The 20441-nt window shown below is 35.6% G+C and overlaps 4 protein-coding genes and 2 pseudogenes across 4 annotated transcripts; 4 read left to right on the forward strand and 2 right to left on the reverse strand.

Annotated features, from left to right (window-relative positions):
• Positions 1 to 456: 456 nt before the first annotated feature.
• LOC120177751 lies at positions 457 to 4384 on the forward strand (annotated as a pseudogene).
• Positions 4385 to 5404: 1020 nt separating this feature from the next.
• LOC120177752 (60S ribosomal protein L19-1-like) lies at positions 5405 to 6230 on the reverse strand. Its single transcript, XM_039183775.1, has 2 exons — positions 5937 to 6230; positions 5405 to 5636 (listed from the first exon to the last, which is right to left on the reverse strand). The coding sequence occupies exons 1-2, from the start codon at positions 6085 to 6087 to the stop codon at positions 5497 to 5499; spliced, it is 291 nt and encodes a 96-aa protein (XP_039039706.1). The 5' UTR covers positions 6088 to 6230; the 3' UTR covers positions 5405 to 5496.
• Positions 6231 to 6528: 298 nt separating this feature from the next.
• LOC120177753 (proline-rich protein 3-like) lies at positions 6529 to 8204 on the forward strand. Its single transcript, XM_039183776.1, has 3 exons — positions 6529 to 7495; positions 7577 to 7663; positions 7788 to 8204. The coding sequence occupies exons 1-3, from the start codon at positions 6529 to 6531 to the stop codon at positions 8126 to 8128; spliced, it is 1395 nt and encodes a 464-aa protein (XP_039039707.1). The 3' UTR covers positions 8129 to 8204.
• Positions 8205 to 12528: 4324 nt separating this feature from the next.
• Positions 12529 to 13641, forward strand: LOC120177755 (annotated as a pseudogene).
• Positions 13642 to 14728: 1087 nt separating this feature from the next.
• LOC120177754 (exocyst complex component SEC15B-like) lies at positions 14729 to 17293 on the reverse strand. The gene has a single exon (XM_039183777.1). It carries the CDS (start codon positions 17155 to 17157, stop codon positions 14746 to 14748), a length of 2412 nt encoding a protein of 803 aa, XP_039039708.1. The 5' UTR covers positions 17158 to 17293; the 3' UTR covers positions 14729 to 14745.
• Positions 17294 to 18176: 883 nt separating this feature from the next.
• LOC120177756 lies at positions 18177 to 18817 on the forward strand. Its single transcript, XM_039183778.1, has one exon. The coding sequence runs from the start codon at positions 18353 to 18355 to the stop codon at positions 18815 to 18817; it is 465 nt and encodes a 154-aa protein (XP_039039709.1). The 5' UTR covers positions 18177 to 18352.
• The last annotated feature ends 1624 nt before the right edge of the window (positions 18818 to 20441 follow it).

The following is a 20441-nucleotide window of genomic DNA, read 5'->3' on the forward strand; positions in this document are numbered from 1 at the left end:
ATATTAGTTTTATTTTAAGGTGCGTAAATATTTATATCATGTGTATACCAAATTGTTTTTAAAGTATTATTTAATTTACCATATAAATTAATTGGAATACATCATTTATAATTGTGTTTGAATATTTATTATTAAATAATAATAAAAATTAATTAAATATTACCTTATAATAACAACATCTTAATAAAATTATTTAATTCATCAACCATATATAAATAAACTCACACGTGCGAGTAAGATCGTAAAAGAAAGAAAATTACTGAAAAGGAAAATCCAAGTCAGGTACCGCACGTGTAATATCTCCATTTTGAATTCGTGCGTCGCCTTGCCTTGTCCGTGAAGCCTTTTCCGTTTATACTTTTGCCAGCCCCTCCACTTTATAACTCATTTTCCCACCTCTCCCTATTTTCATTTTGTATTTTTACCGGTTCTTCTTCCTCTTCTCTCTAAGTTGCAAGTTTAACAGTATCAAGCAAAGAAGCTCGATATTAACCAAAAGAAAAATCTTCATTAATGGACGAATGGATCAGGCTACAGACGTCCGCAGCTGATATCTGGCCGTCCATCCTCCTCTTCTGTCTTCACTTGCACTGATAATCCATTTCCAATTCCATTATTTTTTATTCTCTATACTGATTTGTATTTCTCTTTAGGTTAGCTTTTGTCTTCTTGCATTTTTTTTAATTTACTGTAGATCATGTTTTGGTTAATGAGTTCAGAACTGGATTGCTGTGATCGCGCTTTTTTTTTTTCTTGTGTTTTGAGTTTTTTTTAGTCGTGTTTGGTTCGAGAGAAAATGTTTTAATGAAAAAGAAAAAACACGAGTTTTCTTTCTCGAGAAAGATAAGTTCCATTGAATCCAGTCCATATCACTAATTTAGTGGCGTGATCACTGACTAGCTATGTTTTCTTTTAGAAAGGCTTTTAAGAACAAATTCTCTTCGAAAGGCTAAATGTTGAATCGCTGCCTTTTTGTGTATAAAGATGGAGAAGCGATGAAGAAGAATATTTATAGGACGAAGCACTTCAAAATGTTTGAATGGAATCTTATGCTAAATGAATTTGTAGGAAAATATAAATCTTCTAATGGAATCTTATTGTTTCATTGTTCTCTCTCTCTCTCTCTCTCTCTATATATATATATATATATATATTGATTTGGTGCAATATTCTGTCAAATATGAATGCAAAAATCTGGACAAACATGAACATCTGTCAAGATACAACCGATTCAATGAAGTTTCGCATTTTTAGCTCATTTATGACTTTTTCTTCTTGATTTTTTTTGTCAGATTTGGCGCTGTTGTTTTCACATAATGGAGACTTGTGATTGTATTGACTCACCGTGGCCACCTGAAGAATTGCTTGTCAAATATCAGTACATATCAGATGTTCTAATCGCTCTTGCATATTTCTCAATTCCCCTCGAGGTTATTTATTTTGTTAAAAAATCTGCATTCTTCCTGTATCGATGGGTGCTTATGCAATTCGGTGCTTTTATCATTCTTTGCGGCGCAACACAATTTATAAACCTGTGGACATTCACTATGCATTCGAAAGTCGTCGCTATGGCGATGACCATTGCCAAGGTCGCATGTGCTGTTGTATCGTGTGCGACTGCTTTGATGCTTGTGCACATTATTCCCGACCTGTTGAGTGTTAAAACTCGAGAATTATTTCTGAGGAACAAAGCCGAAGAGCTTGACAGAGAAATGGGTCTTATTCTCACTCAAGAAGAAACTGGACGGCATGTAAGGATGCTAACTCATGAAATTAGAAGCACACTCGACAGGCACACGATATTGAAGACTACTCTTGTTGAATTGGGTAGGACCTTGGGCCTGGAGGAATGTGTCCTGTGGATGCCATCAAGGACTGGTATAAATCTGCAACATTCACATACACTAAATTACCAAATACAAGTTGGATCTACTGTGCCGATAAATCTTCCTATTGTCAACGAAGTATTCAATAATGCTCAAGCAGTGCATATACCCTATACCTGCCCACTTGCCAAGATCAGGCCTCTAGTCGGAAGATATGTGCCACCAGAGGTTGTTGCTGTTAGGTTACCCCTTCTTCATCTCTCAAATTTCCAAATTAATGACTGGCCTGAGCTCTCTGCGAAAAGCTATGCAGTCATGATTCTTATTCTCCCCACAGACAGTGCCAGAAAATGGCGAGACCATGAATTGGAACTTGTCGAAGTTGTGGCATATCAGGTCATCTTATGATTTATGTGCTTTCTTTCATTGGCTGCTTATTTGATGTCTTAATGAAATGCTCACCTTCAGTTTTAATTTTGCGCTTGGCTGTAAGTTTATGAATTCATTTTTGAAAAGCTTCAGTGACTGCCCTTGATGTTCTTGCTCCTTAGTCTAGTTGGAAAACACATTAACCTATTAAGAGACTTTGATTCTTATAATGGTGATATATGTACAGGTTGCCGTTGCTCTTTCGCATGCCGCTATTCTGGAGGAATCCATGCGTGCACGTGATCAGCTTATGGAGCAAAATGTTGCTTTAGACTTGGCTCGTCGAGAGGCCGAGAAGGCAATTCATGCACGAAACGATTTCTTAGCTGTAATGAACCATGAGATGCGCACACCAATGCATGCAATCATTGCATTGTGCTCGCTTCTTTTAGAGACTGATCCAACTCCAGAACAAAGAGTTATGATAGAGACGGTGCTGAAGAGTAGCAACCTTTTGGCAACCCTAATCAATGATGTCCTCGATCTCTCAAGACACGAAGATGGCAGCCTAGAATTAGACTTTGGAATGTTCAATCTTCATGGAATCTTCAAAGAGGTAACCAATGGTGTTTTTTGTACATTTTTAGCATAGAAATTGCAATAAATTTGCTTTTGCAATATTTCTATAATTTCAGGCCATTAATCTGATCAAGCCCATTGCATCCATAAAGAAGCTATCCATGACCATGATCCTGGCAACCGATTTGCCAATGTACGCTGTTGGCGATAAGAAACGGCTTATGCAAACCATTTTAAACATCATGGGGAATGCTGTGAAGTTCACAAAGGAGGGTTATGTTTCGATTATAGCGTCAGTTGCGAAACCGGAGACGTTAAGAGACTGGCGACCTCCATAATTTTATCCAGTGTCAAGTCAAGGCCACTTCTACTTACGAGTGCAGGTTCTTGACTACTTCAGTTAAACTTCATTTCAATTTGTTTTGCTTCTATTCTACTTAACTGCACCATCCATGTACTGTTGTTGTGGAGATCAGCTGGAGCTTTTCTAGCTTAATATCGCATGATGCTTAAGCCTATATCCTATCATCTAATCTGTGGCAGGTTAAGGACTCTGGTTGTGGTGTTCTGCCACAAGATATACCACTTCTTTTTACCAAATTTGCACAGCCGCGTAGTGGATCCAGTCAAAATAGTGGTGGAAGTGCTGGACTTGGACTTGCCATTTGTAGAATGTAAATAAAAAATCTCTGAAAATCCTCCGCACATGAAATATTTGGTATTTACCCTTATAATCGGACAAATCACAGTAGCTATAAAAGATGCTTATACTATGGTTGTCAAAAATCAGACTTAACTGCCTGATTAAACTGGTAGGATAAGGTCAAAAATTATACAAACCATTAAAATTTAGGGTAAAGTATACAAATAGTCCATCAAATACAGAGTATTATTTTAGTAAGTATTTTGACTATTAAAATTAAAAAATGATACTCTAACTATAGAATGTTACTTTGTTGAATTTCTTGACGATTAAAAGTTATAAAATAATCACCTAATTATTCATTATATTTCAAACTCATCATTTTTCGTTAAAAAATTAACGATATTCTAAGCTAAATGTTAACTTACTGACTATGATAAGATAAAATATGATATCGGAATCTCGAACGACTATTATATCTCAATCATAATGTTAGAAAAGTCAATTTTAATGGAAAAAAATATGATTTTGAAATATAATGAATAGATGGGTGATAATTTATAACTTTTAATAGTCAAGGGACTTAATAAAAGAAAATTTATTATTGAATCGATGGTTCAACTGGCCTAACTGGTTGAATAAAAAAACTAGTGATTCGATCAACAATCCCCAGATTTATACCACATTCACTTATATGTTTGAATCACAGGCTTGTGAATCTGATGGGAGGCCACATATGGATGGAGAGTGAAGGCCTTAACAAAGGTAGCATAGCGACATTCCTTGTCAAGCTCGGGATCTGTAATAACCCGAATGATTCATCTATCCACCTCCAAGTTAGAGCTTATCATGGAAGTGCAGATCTGACCGCACAGAAACCTACCTTAAGAGACAACAACAGGGGCGGCGTTTCATCTATCGCGCGATACCAAAGAAGTCTTTAGATGATTGAGGGGCTAAAGTTGCAACGAGCAAATGTTTGATAATTTCCCCTGATAAAAGCTGCTATAAGCAAGCCAGTTAACGAGATGGGATTTGGAAGCACAACCAAGTTTGGTCAGAAACACACTGAAGATATTGTTCGAAGATTTACACCATGGGTCACTTGAGCATTTTATAGATTTTACTAGTGATTTTGAAAATCTTGATCTAAAACCAATACCTTAAACCATTTTTCTATATTTAAATATCTAAATTAAGGGTATGTTTGTTTGGGGAAAAACCAATTATCCCCGAAATTCCGTGTTTGTTTCACGTAATTCGTTTTTGGAAAATGTTTTCCAGTGTTTGGTTGGAGGAAAACTGATTGGTCAACGTAAAACATTTTCCTGGTTAACAAAATTTCCTTTGTGTTTTTGAAAAATAACTTACGGTCTGATTTTCCGTAAGTTATTTTCCAAACGTATCACTTCAAAGAATAAATACTCAAAATAATTTTATATTATGAATTTAATATTAATAAAATATTTTAATATCATTTTAATCAAAATATTAATTATTAAAATATTTAAAATATATTTTTTAATAATATTATATTATATTTTTAATATTATAATAAAATAATCAAAAGAAATCAAATCAAATCAAGTACAGAATTATATTTTTAATATTATATTATATTTATTAAGAAACTTGAATTTGCTTAAAAACACTGATACTTTAGCAAAAGAAATGCAAAATCAAATACAAACTTACACGGCTGGTTGAGCAGCTGCCGCAGGTGGTGCTGCAACTGGCTTATTTCCTCCTCCAGGTCCCTAAAGAGATTAAGGGGGGGGGGAATAAAACATAAGAACCCAAGTCGTAACTTCAGAAGGAAAATAAATATCCACATATCTATTCCATGTAAAGCATCCCATTATGCTCGTTGCATACTCAAAGAACCACACGATACGAATGTTCTTACCTGGGCCAAACGCTCCTCTCTCCGAGCGAATTTTCTTTCCCTGCTTGCCTTATTCTTAGCCCTCTTTGCTTCAAACTGGTCAGCCAATGTCTTCTCTCGGGCCTTTTCAGCCTTAGATTTGTGGATGCTCTCCATGAGAACTCTCTTGTTCTTAAACACATTACCCTTGACTTTCATGTACATGTCATGGTACATGTGCTTGTCAATCTTCTTTGATTCCCTATATTACGAAGCAAGCGTCTCAGAACACGCATCCTCCTCATCCACAAGATCTTTGAGGGCAACCTCGCCTCCCTTGTATCCTTGCGCTTACCTAAACCAGAATGAAAATATAAAAACCCAGCTAATCTATATATGCATAAATTACACAATATGAATCACAGTCTTTGATGGCTAACAAACGATTACTCTTGTGTTAAGTATCCCCACATTACTTCATTTCATCTTTAATAAAATGATTTTGGACATCAGAACTTTGAAAACATGACACTTAATCAAGATTCTAGAATATAATCCGAAACAGAATCTGTAAGCATGTCAACCTACTCTCCATCGACAAATAACATTAAATCCAGCAAATCTAAGAACCATAGTATACAAAGAAAAAACACACCATATCCAGAGTGACGTCCCTTTCTCCTTGCCTCCTTCATGCGACGTGCACGTGATTGAGAGTGAATTTTGGTTGGCTTCCTGATGATAAAACCATCTTTAACCAGCTTCCTTATATTCTGGCCTGCAATTCCAATTTCAAATACGCACATGATCAAAATTGAACATTAAAAGAACAAGTTCTTGTGCTAAGCTACAAACGGAATAACAAGTCCATAGAATATCCAATTCTATCATGACTACGACATAACATCAGCATGAGCTTCTATTAATTGTTCAGAACTTTTAAAAAAAATTAAAATCATATAGCTCCAGTTGCACTCTATTACTAATGTGAAGATTTGACTTTCTCCAGCAGGAAATCTCAGTTCAATTGATGTAGCTTTGGCATTACAAGTTAGTGGTACTCAAGTCTGCATATATGTTTAACCATCGTGCAACCAAGTAATTCTAAACCCAAATTCTTTTATTTCTTAATCATGGGCGCATTACAAGACATTCCAATATATAAAGGACAATGAAGGTAACCCCTTGCACTTCATCCCATCATCATCTTTCTTCTCTTTGTCTTGGTAGTTAACAGTTGGGAAACCATGGCTATTGCCTGCCCATTGTTGGCTGCCTCCTTGCTTTTATGTTCATTGCTTGTCATTGCTTCTGCAAATGACTATGGTGCTTATGATTCATCCAAAACACAATCTTATGATTATGGTACTGCAAAGCCGGTCAAACAACAACAGCTAGAAAAGGAAGAGAAGCCTTATGTCTATAAATCACAGCCAGAAGAGAAGGGAAAACCATTGTTAGAAGCTACAGCAAGCATCGGTTACGGCACAAAATCAGTTTACCAACCACAACCAGAAAAGCCCGAGTTAAAACAGGAAGAAAAGAGTGATTATGGCACTAAGTATAACTCCTATAAACCACAGCCAGATCAAGAGAAAGAGAAGCCAATGCCAGAAGAGACAGAAAAGACTGGTTATAGCACAAAACCAGTCTATCAACCACAACCAGAAAAGCCTGATTATAACACCAAGCCAAATTACTATGAACCACAGCCAGATCAAGAGAAAGAGAAGCCAATGCCAGAAGAGAGAGAAAAGTCTGGTTATAGCACAAAACCAGTCTATCAACCACAACCAGAAAAGCCAGAGTCAAAGCAGGAAGAAAAGCCTGATTATGGAACCAAGCCAAATTACTATCAACCACAGCCAGAAGACAAGGAAAAACCAATGCCAGAAGAGACAGAAAAGCCAGGTTATAGCACAAAACCAGTCTATCAACCACAACCAGAAAAGGTAGAGTCAAAGCAGGAAGAAAAGCCTGATTATGGAACCAAGCCAAATTACTATAAACCACAGCCAGAAGACAAGGAAAAACCAATGCCAGAAGAGACAGAAAAGCCAGGTTATAGCACAAAACCAGTCTATCAACCACAACTAGAAAAGGCAGAGTCAAAGCAGGAAGAAAAGCCTGATTATGGAACCAAGCCAAATTACTATAAACCACAGCCAGAAGACAAGGAAAACCCAGAAACAGAAAATGAAGAAAAGCCTGATCATGGCGCTAAAAATGACTTCTATCAGCAGCAACCAGAAGACAAAGAACACCCTATTTACAACGCAAACCCAGCCACGGATTTCTACAAACCAAAACCTGAAGTTCTTCCCATTGTTGTTGAAGGGCTTGTTTTATGCAAATCAGGTCCCAAGTATTACCCAATTCGAGGTAAACTATTTGACACACACACACACACACACACACACACACAATTTAAGCACTCGTATTTATGTTTAAAACTCTCCCTAATTCAGCTCATTCCTTGGGCTGATATCTGTTTCAATTGGCACAGGAGCTTTGACAAGGATAACGTGTTTAACTGTTGATGAAAATGGGTATGCGAAGAGTCACTCGGTTTGCAGCGGAGAAACTGATGAAAAGGGTTACTTCTTAGCGATATTGTCTCCTTCAGGCCTTGACGACGTCGATCTGTCGAGCGAGCTCAGAGATTGCAAGGCGTTCCTTGAAAGCTCTCCGTTGGAGACCTGCAACATTCCCGTTGATGTCAACAAAGGCATTAGTGGCGCTCCGCTTTCTGGGTTCCGTGTTCTCCATCACTTGGGGATGAAGCTTTTCTCCGTCGGACCTTTCTTCTTCACCCCTCAACTTACTCCTGTCACTAATGGCTACTAAACACCTTAATTCCTTTGATTTTATTATAATTTATTTATTTGTCTTATGTTTTGGATCGTTTGGTTTCGAGGAAGGCGAGTGTCGTTGATTTCTATTTGATTGTTGTTCTTCGTAATGCGTATAGAGCTAAATTCGCTCTGTTAATTATTAATGCTTATATTAATTTTATGCACCTCAATCAAATTATACATCATAAAAATTTCAAATTACTTTTTTATATCGAACTTACTAATGACACATAAAAAAAAGTATGGTTCTCATTTTAAATTGGTCCTAAAGTTTTAAATATTTTAATTTCATCTCTAAACTATGACTATCATTCTAAACTAGTTTTTAAACTTTTGAATATTTCAATTTCATCTCTATACTATACCCTTCGTTCTAGATTGGTCCCTAAATTTTCTGAGCAATCCAATTTCATACCAAACTTTACGTATATACTACTTGCATCCCTAGTTAATAAAGTCTTTAGCCAAGTTATATTAATATACGTCTGAATTTTTTTTAGGTTAAACTATGATTGAAACTAAATGACCATCTAGCTCAGTTGGTAGAGCACAAGGTTCTTAATCTTGAGGTCGTGGGATCAAGTCTCATGGATGGGCATTTCATAATTTGGAGGTCTCCTACGGAAGCTGCTCTCAACCTAGTGTTGGGGGTAGCCTACTATCTTACATCCCCCTTACCCCATTACATATGGGAACAAGGGACAACCAACCACTATGATTGAAACTAATCACATATCCTCAAAGTATGGTTCCCATTTTAAATTGGTCCTAAACTTTTAAATATTTTAATTTCATCCCTAAACTATGACTATCATTCTAAACTAGTTTTCAAACTTTGAATATTTCAATTTCATCTATATACTATATCCTTCGTTCTAAATTGGTCCCAAACTTTTTGAGCAATCCAATTTCATCCCAAACTTTACGTATATACTAATTGCATCCCTAGTTAATAAAGTCGTTAGCCAAGTTATATTATTATACATCTGAATTTTTTTTAGGTTAAATTATGATTGAAACTAATTATATATTTGGATGAATTTGAGGGTAAAATTGGAATATTTAATTTTTTTAGGACTAATTTAGAAATAGGATCATAGTTTAGGTATGAAATTAGAATGTTCCAAAGTTTAAGGACTAATTTAGAATGAGAGTCATAGTTTATGGGTTAAATTAGAATATAAAAGTTTAAAGATCAATTTATAATAAAGGTTATAGTTTGGGGACATGTGATTAAAAATAGAAAAGCATAATTTATTGTTGATATAAAATCTTTTAAAGTTTAAAAATTTATTTAAAATAAGATATAAAGTTAAAGCATCTCATACAATTATCTCAAAATAAAATTTAAAAAATCCATATTTATATAAGATAAAAGTAAAATATAAATACTCAAATTTCCAAATTTCTCATCTCAAATTAATGAATATTTATTGGGTAAAGTATACAAATAGTCCTCGACTATAGGGTACTATTTTATTAAGTCATTCGATTATTAAAAGTTAAAAAATGGTCATTTGACTATAGAGTGTTGCTTTGTTGAGTCCCTCGACTATTAAAACTTATAAAATAATCACCCAACTATTTATTATATTCCAAACTTGTCATTTTTCATAAAAAAAATTGACAGTATTTTGAGCTGAACGTTAACCTGTTGACTGTGACATGATAAAATCTGATCTTAAAATCTTAAACGACTATCATATTCCAATCATCATGTGAATGTCCAACATAGACAACCGCCGATTTTTTAACAAAAAAAAGATGAGTTTGAAACATAATGAATAATCAGGTGATCATTTTATAACTTTTAATAATCAATGAACTTAACAAAACAACCTTCTATTTTACAAAGGACACCATAAATGCTTTCTCCACAACTTTATTTCCCAATGATGCTTTCATTTTCTATCCGTGAATTACGAGCATAGTCCATTGAATATGGATAAACTACAATATTCATTTCTCAACTTTTTATTATATTCCAGTTTTAGTCAATAAACTTTAAAGGCACTCAATATTAACATTATTCCGTTTTTGTTATTCCGTGATAAATTATTTAACAATTTTATGACATGATATATATTATTTAAAAATTATTAATAAACCCCAAGATTTTTTTTAAATATATGAAAACATCCCTGAAATATTTTTTTCTTAAAATTTTAACCTAGCCTCTTGAATTCTCTTTGATTTTACAATATTAGAGCATCTTCTTTTAAATCTCGATGGTTAGGAGATGGAGAACGAAATGAGCAATATATCTTAATTCACGATGAACGGATGATGGGATTATAAATCATAGTTGTTTTCTTTCGCTTTTTCGGTAGAAATTTCACAAGTTTGGAGGAAATCAAAATTGAGAGACTGATAGGAGATGACGAGATAGATTTTTTATATATATTTAAAATAGAAGGAGAAAACGTCTAACGATGACAGTATCACAATGATGGGAGATGAAAAATAATGATAAAATTCTTAGGTGGCGTTTGGTTCGTTGAAATGTTTATGAGGGAATTGAAATCTGTCAGAAATTGGAATCTAATTTCATATTTTGATTGGCAGGAAATTGAATTGGAATCTAATTACATATTATGTTTGGTTCGCAGACATGTCAGATGAATTTGATTTCAGTAATGTAAAATGACATGATTGCCATTCTTCTTTTTTTTTTACTTAATTTTAGTTTTTTTTTTATAAATTACATGTAGCAATATATTATAAAAATTTTAAAAAAAATAATTTTATTGATTAATTATTCATTTTAATAAATTATAAAAATCATGTTAATAAACATCGTAAGTTAAAATCATCTTAATTAGGGATGGCCATGGGTCAGGTTTTTGGTCCACCCGACCCGACCAGAGAACAAGGGAACCTCTATCCGAGACCCAACCAGACCAAAATAAAGTTTCACCCGACCTGAATATATGAATTAGAAACCCGACTCGACCCAAAATAATAATAAAAATTATTTTTATTCAATAAAAACAGTGACTTAATTGGAAAAATATATATAGAGAGAGAGGTATTATTGTTATTATTCCTAAATATATAAGGTAAAATTATATATTTTTTGGGTCGGGTCGGGTATTTTTCACCCTAAACCCGAACCCGACCCGACCCGAATATCACACTTAAAAAAACCGACTCGATCCGACCAAAATAAAGTTTCACCCGACCTGACCCGAAATAATAAAAAAATATTTTTATTCAATAAAAACACTAACTTAATTGAAAAAAAAAATTATATATAGAGGGGTATTATTGTAATTATTCCTAAATATATAAGGTAAAATTATATATATATTCGGGCCGGGTATTTTTCACCCTAAACCCGAACTCGACCCGACCCAAATATCACTCTTAAAAAAGCAGACCGACCCGACCAAAATAAAGTTTCACCCGACCCGACCCGAATATATGAATTAGAAACCCGACCCGAAATAATAATAAAATATTTTTATTTAATATATGAGTAAATTATCAAAAGATTGATGAGGGTAGTATAGTCAAATTCCAATTCCCTCTAACAAGGGAATTGAATTCCAACATAGAATGGATGAAATTCACTTTCCCTCATTTGATGGAAAGTTGAAGCCATGAGGGGTTTCAATTCCCTTAAAAAAACTTAAACCAAACATAGGAAAGTGTTAGAATTAGATTCTAATTCCTCCTAATTCTAAGTGATTCATGCCAACTAAACGTCACAAGTTAAAAGTTATTGAGAAGATGAAATAAAAAAAATGAGTTCACTTCCATATCAACAAAAAATAATACAAGTAAGCAAAAAATAGGCTACGTCTACGATATTTATGATTTAGTGTCTGAGTGATATAGAACAATTATAAAATTGAATTTTTTTAATTTAGTAATCAAAACAAGATTTACGCAAAGAATATTAATATATTTAGTCATAAAAAGCTTAATATAAGAATAAATGTTTAAACTATACTAAAATTGATTTTTGGTATGTAAAGATTTTTTTATTAAAATATGTCTAATGTTTTCTAAAAATCGTTAAGTGACACGTGTCACGTTCAGGATTTTAAAAAATAAAAAATATATAAAAATGATACGTGTCACTTAACGGTTTTTTTAATGATAGTCACTTAAAATTGTAACGGAGAAAACATTAGACACTTATTTTTAACAAAAAAATTCTTTAAACACCAAAATTCGAGTTTGATAATAATTTATACATTTATTTTTGTATTAAATATGAAAAGAATGTATCTTTTTGAATTCTGGAATTTTGACTTGTAAACAACTTGAAAAAAGATTCGTCTAAAACGACAAGACTCCACTTTAAAAGGGCAATATTATAGCATCCTCGACACTGAAAATTCTGCTAATAATTTCCATATAGATTTCTCTGAACCTGAGAGCAGTATGTAGAAGATAGAGCACACCACGGTGACGACCAACGACATAAACATGCACCTTGCGTCGCTCGGCTCTGGCCCGGTTATTCTTTTCTTGCACGGCTTTCCCGAGCTTTGGTACTCATGGCGCCATCAGCTCCTTTCACTGTCATCTCTCGGGTACCAATGCGTGGCTCCCTATCTTCGCGGCTACGGCGGCAGCGATGCTCCCGCTTCCTCAGCTTCGTACACTGTTTTCCACATCGTTGGGGATCTAGTGTCCCTGCTCGATATGCTCGGTGTCGAGAGCGTGTACTTGGTGGGATACGATTGGGGCTGGTGATCGCTTGGTCTTTTTTGCCAGTTCAGGCCTGATAGAGTCAAGGCTTTGGTGAACCTGAGCGTGGCGTATCGGCCTAGGAACCCTACAGTCAAGCCCGTGGAAGGGTACAGGGCTTTGTTTGGAGACGATTACTATGTGTGCAGGTTCCAGGTAATTGATTCAACCAACAGTTAGATTAATTAGTTGATTGGTTCTTTTATTTTACTTTCACCGTGTGTTGCTCCATTATGTCTCAGGAACCTGGGGAGATTGAAGAAGAGTTTGCTCAACTGGGCACTGAAAAACTTATCAAGTTGTTTCTCGCAGCACGCGATCCGGGTCCGTTTCTTATACCGAAAGAGACAGGGCTGAGAGGGATGCCTGATCCCCCACCCTTGCCTTCCTGGATTTCAGAGCAAGACATAGATTACTTTGTTAACACATTCAACCGAACCGGATTCACCGGAGGACTGAACTATTATCGAGCTATGGACCAGTAGGTCGAATTGAGCAATGCTAAGTTGTTGAAGGAATCACATTTCTATTTCAATTTTCAACCCTTAATGCAGGAACTGGGAACTCACAGCACCTTGGACCGGATCAAAGATCAAGGTACCGGTTAAATTTGTCGTCGGCGACCTGGACATCACCTACAACATCCCCGGCATCAAGGAATACATACACGGTGGCGGATTCAAGAGAGACGTGCCGTTCTTGCAGGAAGTAGTCGTCATGGAAGGAGTAGCCCACTTTATCAACCAAGAAAAATCAGAGGAGATTAGCATGCACATTTATGACTTCGTTAAGAAATTCTGATTGTTAGCCCTATATAACATTTCACTTTTGATAAAAAAAAAAATCATATACAAATTTAAAATTTATACTACTGTCTAGTCCTCTCCTTTTTTTATATATATAAAAATGATAATTTTATTTTTTCTATATGATCATTATTATATGCATTATTATGTTTGCTAGATGGATTTTATCCTTCACATTGGACAATATATTTATTTGTATCTTTTTTTTTAGTTATTTGGTTAAAATTTTCATTATTTCCTTATATGGGTCTATACTAATCTTGGTGGCTAATTTGTGTATTCTGATTGTTTTAGGAGAAATGATTAATTAATGTGAGAGTAAAGTACACAAATGGTCCCCGACTATAGGGTATTGCTTTATTAACTCCTTCAATTATTAAAAGTTATAAAATGATCTTTTGATTAGAGAGTGTTGCTTTGTTGAGTCCCTCAATTATCAAAAGTTACAAAATGATCATCTGACTATTCATTATGTCTCAAACTCGTTCTTTCCCGTTTAAAAATTTAACAGTACTCTGAGTTGAACGTTAACATATTGACTGTGATGTGATAAAATCTGATCCCAAAATCTCAAACAACTATCATATCTCAACCATCATATCTCAACAATCATATTAATGTCCAAATTAGATAACCACCAATTTTTTTAACGAAGAAAAATGACGAGTTTCAAACATAATAAATAGTCGGGTGACCATTTTGTACTTTTAATAGTCGATAGACTTAACAAAGTAATATTATATAGGTGAATGATCATTTTGTAACTTTTAATAGTCGAAGGACTTAATAAAGTAGTACCCTATAGTCAATGGACCATTTGTGTAATTTACCCTTAATGTTATTCAGACAACGAATATATCATATATATAAGCAAAGGGTCTTAATGCAATTCTACGAACAAATTCATACACAGGAATTGATACAAAAAAAAATCAATTTGAATCGATTATTTTAATACAACCGGACAAAGAAAACAACTGTTGTGCCTTCGATCAAGTGATAAATTAACAATGAACTACTAACAAGAAACAAATAACGGCAATTGCAATCCACAGAGGTGAAGGGAAAAAGAATATAGACATACCTACAGCTCCTTGCCAAATCAGCTCACATCCTTGAGTCTTTTTATCAATGCATCCAAAGATTTCTTTTTCGGATTCTGCCTCGCACCGCGGCTCCCAAAGGTTCCGAATAGCCGATCCGATGAATCCCTAAACTTCTCTGAAATCGTCATGACTTTCCGGTAGTCCAGGGCATTGTAACTCCTCTCTCTAATTACTGGGTTCAGAAAATTCTCTGGCTGGTTGCTCAAAAGCAAATTGATCATCTGCCTTGACTCTGCAAGTGCATTTTTCAACAGATTTGCATCCCCTTCAGAAAGCGCAGGACATAGGTTATCCGAAAAAGATTCTAACAACCGGATATCTACATCGATCCCCATAATAGCATTTACGTTAAACCTCTTCACTGAATCTCCCAGTAAAGCCCCAACAATCTTCTCTGATATGTGAGAAAGAACATCTTGTAAAACTCTTTTAAGAACTTGAGTAGGCAATATCTGTTGAGCGGAAGAAACCAAAGTTTCCAAATATATTATAACCTCATTCACATATTCATTACCACCTTGTGAAGCTTCATCAGTCATCCAGTTCACATTCTCGATCAAAGTCAGGAAACCGTCAACCTTTCTCTTGAGCATCCCAGACAGCATCTCTTCTGCAGCATCACGGGCTTTGTTAAGAGGAAACTGCTTCCTTCCCCTTTCTGTCATTCTCAAAGGAATGCCTGAAAGCTGTGCAGCATGACGAAAGAAGAAATCACAAGCTCGCTCCAAAACAGCCATATTTGCTGCGACCTGCATTGCCTGAGAAACCCCTTGTATAGAAGAACTTATCAGCTTCAAAAGAGCCTCATCCAAAACCTCACCCAAAAGCCGGTCCAAATACTTCTTTACGATATCATAGAAATCCAACTGCCCACCATAAGACATGAAGCTAACAGAATCCTCGATAAAAGATCTCACAATCCGGCAACAATCAGGCACAGTAGATGAAAATGGTGCAACGTAAGGAAATGCTGGAACGATATCTGATGTTTGTAACTGGAAAGACAGCACATTCATCGAGTACTCGTAATCCTTCTTCATCAACATCTGCTCAAATTTATCATCAGCAAGAGCTTCCGCGATCTGCTTCCGGCAATCAGATAATAACAGCTCATGGTACTTATCCCTATGCTTACTCAAAACGTTAAGCAATGCATCAACAGGATAGCCATATCTACGCAAAGTAACTCCTAACAAACTCACATAATCCTTAATCAGTAACAGGTGACTAGCAGTTTGCATCCTAGAAAACTGATCCTCTAAAACAGAGCACATTTTACTAACAGCAGTCTCCCACAAATTCTCAACCTCCATTTTGGAAACCAAACACCCGCCTGTCCTTAAAACGCGATCTTCTATTATAAAGAACCCCGCAATTTGAGCAAAAAATGTTTGATGAGATTCAAGAAACGGAGTCATAGAAGATACTTGAAAATCAGAGGTTAATTGAAGCTTTCTATTCTGAAAGTAATACTGCTTAAATCGATTTTCGAGTCCTAAAGTTTGATGAATATGATAAGCTCGATAAAGTGGAGTCAAGTCAAATCCAAACAAGCCGTTATTACCGTTATTATAACTTTCATTATCGTCTCCTCCAAGTTCAACTTCATCATCATCTTCTTCTAAAGCGTAAAAGCAACCTCTCAAGCTGAGTCGACTCTGTTCTTCGGCTTGCCTTTGCTTGATTCTCAGATCTTCTTCGCGTTGTCGAGCAGCCGAGGCTTGTCCGATTGCTATTTGCCCTAAATTGCGGCTGACCACGCGAATATCAACGAGCCAATCGCCAAACTCTTTGCTGATTTTGCGCTCGATATGAGATCGAATCTCAGGAATCTTCCTCTCCAGCATCCTTTTTAAAGTAGATGATGGTATTTTATCTTGGAACTCGTTTGCCATCGAGTCTAAACACTTCAATGCCATGTAGAAACTGCCGTTTGAGACATGAAGATTAGCTGTCGAGCAAAGCTCCATCAGCTTAATACACAATGTCACCGACTGCAAAGCGGAGTTTACGTTCTTTGAAACATTTTGAGCTACAACGAAGGAGTCAAGGGAAGAAAGGAGAGGACCACCAACAGATTGGAGTCCTGAGTTGGAGTCAGAGAGAGTAGATTTGAGAGAATCGACATCGGAGAGAAGGGATCGGAGATCATCGACGGCCAGGATGAAATCTTGGTAGTGAGATTTACAAACTTCTTCGATTTCCGATTCCTTAGAACGAGCGAAGTGACGGAGGAGGTGGAGGAGGATTTCAGGCCTTCCAGAAGCGAACACCTTGCGGACAAAAGGACCGAGGTCCTCGCCGTTACAGATGGCGGAGGAAAGGAGGAGTTGTTCCAATTTATCACCCGAATCACCGCCATATGCGGCTGCTGGCGCCACTTTGCGGCGCGACCTCGTTGCCTGCATTTCTTTCGTCGGTAAAGGTGATGGCGCCGTGATTTAAGAAAGAGAGGGAGAGGGCCGGGGTGGTGTGAATCTGAAGTACTTTTGGACAGAATTTTTGGTTATTTTGGTTTGACGAAACGTCACTGAGAAGATGAAAATAGCATGGGCTTATATGTAATTTTCGATGGAATTTGGATATTTGTTTGACTCGGTAGACTTCGGTTTAATAAAATTTTATATCAGAATGGGCAGATATAAATAGATCCATTTTCATCTTATTTAATTTTATAAGATTAAATTAAACAGTTAATTAAATCATGTGGCCTTCAATTATGATTCTCATTTTAAATTGATCCCTAAATTTTTAAACATTTTAACTTCATCTCTAAACTATGACTGTCATTCTAAATTAATCTTTATACTTTTGAACATTTCATTTTCATCCCCAAACTATGATCTTATTCTAAACTAGTCCCCAAACTTTTTGAACAATTCAATTTCATCCCAAATTATACATATATATTAATCACATCCCTTGTTAATAAAATTATTAGGCCAAGTTATTTTATCATATGTTTTAAAAAATAAAATTTAGATTAAACTATTGTTGAAACGGATTATATATTTGGATAGATTTAGGGATGAAATGGAAAGATTCAAAAGTTTGGGAATTAATTTATACTGAGATCCATAGTCTGGGGATAAAATTGAATTTTTTAAAAGTTTAAGGGCTAATTTAGAGTGAGAATCATAGTTTAGGGTTAGAATATTTAAAAATTTAAGGACAAATTAAAAATGATAGTCATAGTTTAAGAATATATAATATAATTAACTCTAAATTAAATGGATATAATATCATCAATTACAATGATAAGTGATTTTTTTACTTAAAAATCAAATAAAAATTTATTATTTATTGAATTAACTCCCATTAATTAATATTTATTAAAATATCATAAATTTTAATAAAGCTTAAGTAAACGAGATATTATTAGGAGCACCGCACCGCGGCATCCACCAACCATTTTATCTATTTTGTTATTCAGTTGACAAATTTGGCATTGCGTGCAGTCTCCAGAGTCTATAGTCTATCTACCATTCAAGGCACCCACCTGCCCTTCGTTTCCCTGCCCTTCTTCTTCGTCCCCAGAAGGAAACACCAGATTTCCCTTCGAAAACTCCATTTTCCATTAAAAATAGAGGAAACAAAAAAAAAATGGCTCTCAATCGCACCACCGCCATTCCCATATCTCTCTTCCTCTTCCTCCAGTCGGCTCTCGCCACGTCAGTCCCCCTCACCTTCACCGACGACACACCGTCAGCCTACGAAGTCCTCCAAGACTACAATTTCCCCGTCGGTATCCTCCCCAAAGGAGTCGTGAAGTACGATTTAGATGAATCCACGGGTCGTTTCCATGCCTACTTAAATGGCTCGTGTAGTTTCTCGTTGGAAGGATCTTATCAACTCAAATACAAATCCACAATCAGCGGAATCATATCCGATAACAAGCTCACGGACCTTTCTGGAATAAGCGTCAAGGTCTTTTTTCTATGGCTCAACATTGTGGAGGTTACTAGAGATGACGATGAGCTGGGTTTTTCAGTAGGGATTGTCTCTGCGAGCTTTCCAATTGATAACTTTATGAGTGTCCCCAGTGTGGATGTGGGCTGGATGCCTTAATGGGAAAATGAGCAAGCTTAGAGTTAAATCTTCTTTCGCTTCAATTTAGAGGTATTTGTAGGGAGAAAATATTTAAGTTATTGAATGCTATGTTTCATATGGGTTGAATTGAAGTGGATTTTGCTTATATATTGAAATTTGCGGAGTTTTAACCTTTTATGTATTTTTAGAATTTCAACTCATTTGTGTGTAGTGTTTCTGATTATGTGTGGTATTGCTTTAATTGCTTGGTTAGGAAGGATCGACTATGCGGCTAATGCATCGAATATTAGTTCATCTTCTTTTAATGCTATGAGTAGATTGTTGAAACGCTAAGCCTTGAGACGTGAATGTTAATCTGGGTGTTGATAGAAGGCTATGCCTTGCAGATTATCTCCTGTATATGATAATGGAACTGCGGATTTGTATAACTATTGAGTGACTATCGAGTGAATAGAAAGTGGTCGAAAGGGCAGAAAGGACGACTAGGGCAGACATGGGATTGTGCATTTTTTGTGTCAGTTGAAGTAGGATGTAGTAACTGGACATGAGAGGTAGAGTTAGGAAGATAAAGAATGTTTCTGGCAGGAACCGTATACAAGTGAGAATTTTTATGATCTGTTTGAATCTTAGTCAAGTCATTATTCAATATCTCGAGTGCTAGGTTGAGATGTATGTGCAGTATTATTCTCTAGGCAGGCTATTTCTTACATTGCAAGTACCCTTTAGGCTAGCAGAGAACTTCGATGGCTTCAATTTTCAGCTAGAGAAGGTTATCATTTAACTGCATGGTGTGGAGTTTTCAGTTGCATAAATGCTTTGATTTGATAGAAAATTTGTATATCTTGAGTTGTACTTGTCATACTATGGTCTGGACTCTGGATATATGATGAAGGTAGTGATCACATTATCATTAAACCCAACCATATTCAAAATATGGAATTCAATAGTCACGCTTCTGTAGTTTTGTTGCTCTATTCAAGTGAAAATTATGGAAGGTGCCATTCTCTGTAATCGGAAATAATTAGAGCTGATATCCCACAGTTTGACTTGGTTCTTTTTATTTTAGCTGATCATAGGCAGTTGTGTAGTGTTTAAAATGGGCTTGTAAGGACCTTTAGACCTGGAAAAAGGTTCAGGTTTTGCCTTGAAAGTTTCTCTGGTTGCAAATGTTTTAGGACAGGATGACTAAATGGGAATAACTTTTATTTATTCGATAAGTTGGAGTTGATGCCTGAAGTTCTTAATCCAGTTTATGTAGCAGTTAGCTTGAAGCATCACATATTCATTACTGTAATCTTCGACATCTTGAGAATGTTTCTTTTGTTCAATCAAGATGTAAGGAAATTATAGAAACAGATTAGTGATAAGGACTTCGACAAGATAAATATCTGATCGCTTTTAGACTCATTCGCTGTGGACGTTAACTTATAAGTTCATACCGAGATCTCAGACTAAGAGAGGAGAGTAAAGATGTCCTCCATAGCTGTTTTTGTGCCGTAGTTCTAGTGGAGATTGCCATCATGAATTATGTCTCCTTGAACACTCAATCTACCCATTGAACTAGGTTGTCCCTGCACTTTTATTAAGAGATAGTCTTGCAAGAAGCAAGGCTAGAATAATAGAAATTTTCCTGAAATTTATT

This window comes from Hibiscus syriacus, unplaced genomic scaffold (genome assembly GCF_006381635.1).
Source record: "Hibiscus syriacus cultivar Baekdansim isolate YM2019G1 unplaced genomic scaffold, ASM638163v2 tig00112318_pilon, whole genome shotgun sequence".
NCBI classification, from domain to species: Eukaryota; Viridiplantae; Streptophyta; class Magnoliopsida; order Malvales; family Malvaceae; genus Hibiscus; species Hibiscus syriacus.

What these genes read in the sequence shown, in the direction of transcription:
- LOC120177756 (XM_039183778.1), top strand. Translation starts at nt 18,353, where the DNA reads ATGGCTCTCAATCGCACCACCGCCATTCCCATATCTCTCTTCCTCTTC.
- LOC120177753 (XM_039183776.1), top strand. Translation starts at nt 6,529, where the DNA reads ATGGCTATTGCCTGCCCATTGTTGGCTGCCTCCTTGCTTTTATGTTCA. An exon ending in AAATGAAGAAAAGCCTGATC is followed by an intron (nt 7,496 to 7,576) that starts ATGGCGCTAAAA and finishes CAGCCACGGATT; the next exon opens with TCTACAAACCAAAACCTGAA. An exon ending in CAAGTATTACCCAATTCGAG is followed by an intron (nt 7,664 to 7,787) that starts GTAAACTATTTG and finishes CAATTGGCACAG; the next exon opens with GAGCTTTGACAAGGATAACG.
- LOC120177754 (XM_039183777.1), bottom strand. Translation starts at nt 17,157, where the DNA reads ATGCAGGCAACGAGGTCGCGCCGCAAAGTGGCGCCAGCAGCCGCATAT.
- LOC120177752 (XM_039183775.1), bottom strand. Translation starts at nt 6,087, where the DNA reads ATGTGCGTATTTGAAATTGGAATTGCAGGCCAGAATATAAGGAAGCTG. An exon ending in GGGACGTCACTCTGGATATG is followed by an intron (nt 5,637 to 5,936) that starts GTGTGTTTTTTC and finishes ATTCTGGTTTAG; the next exon opens with GTAAGCGCAAGGATACAAGG.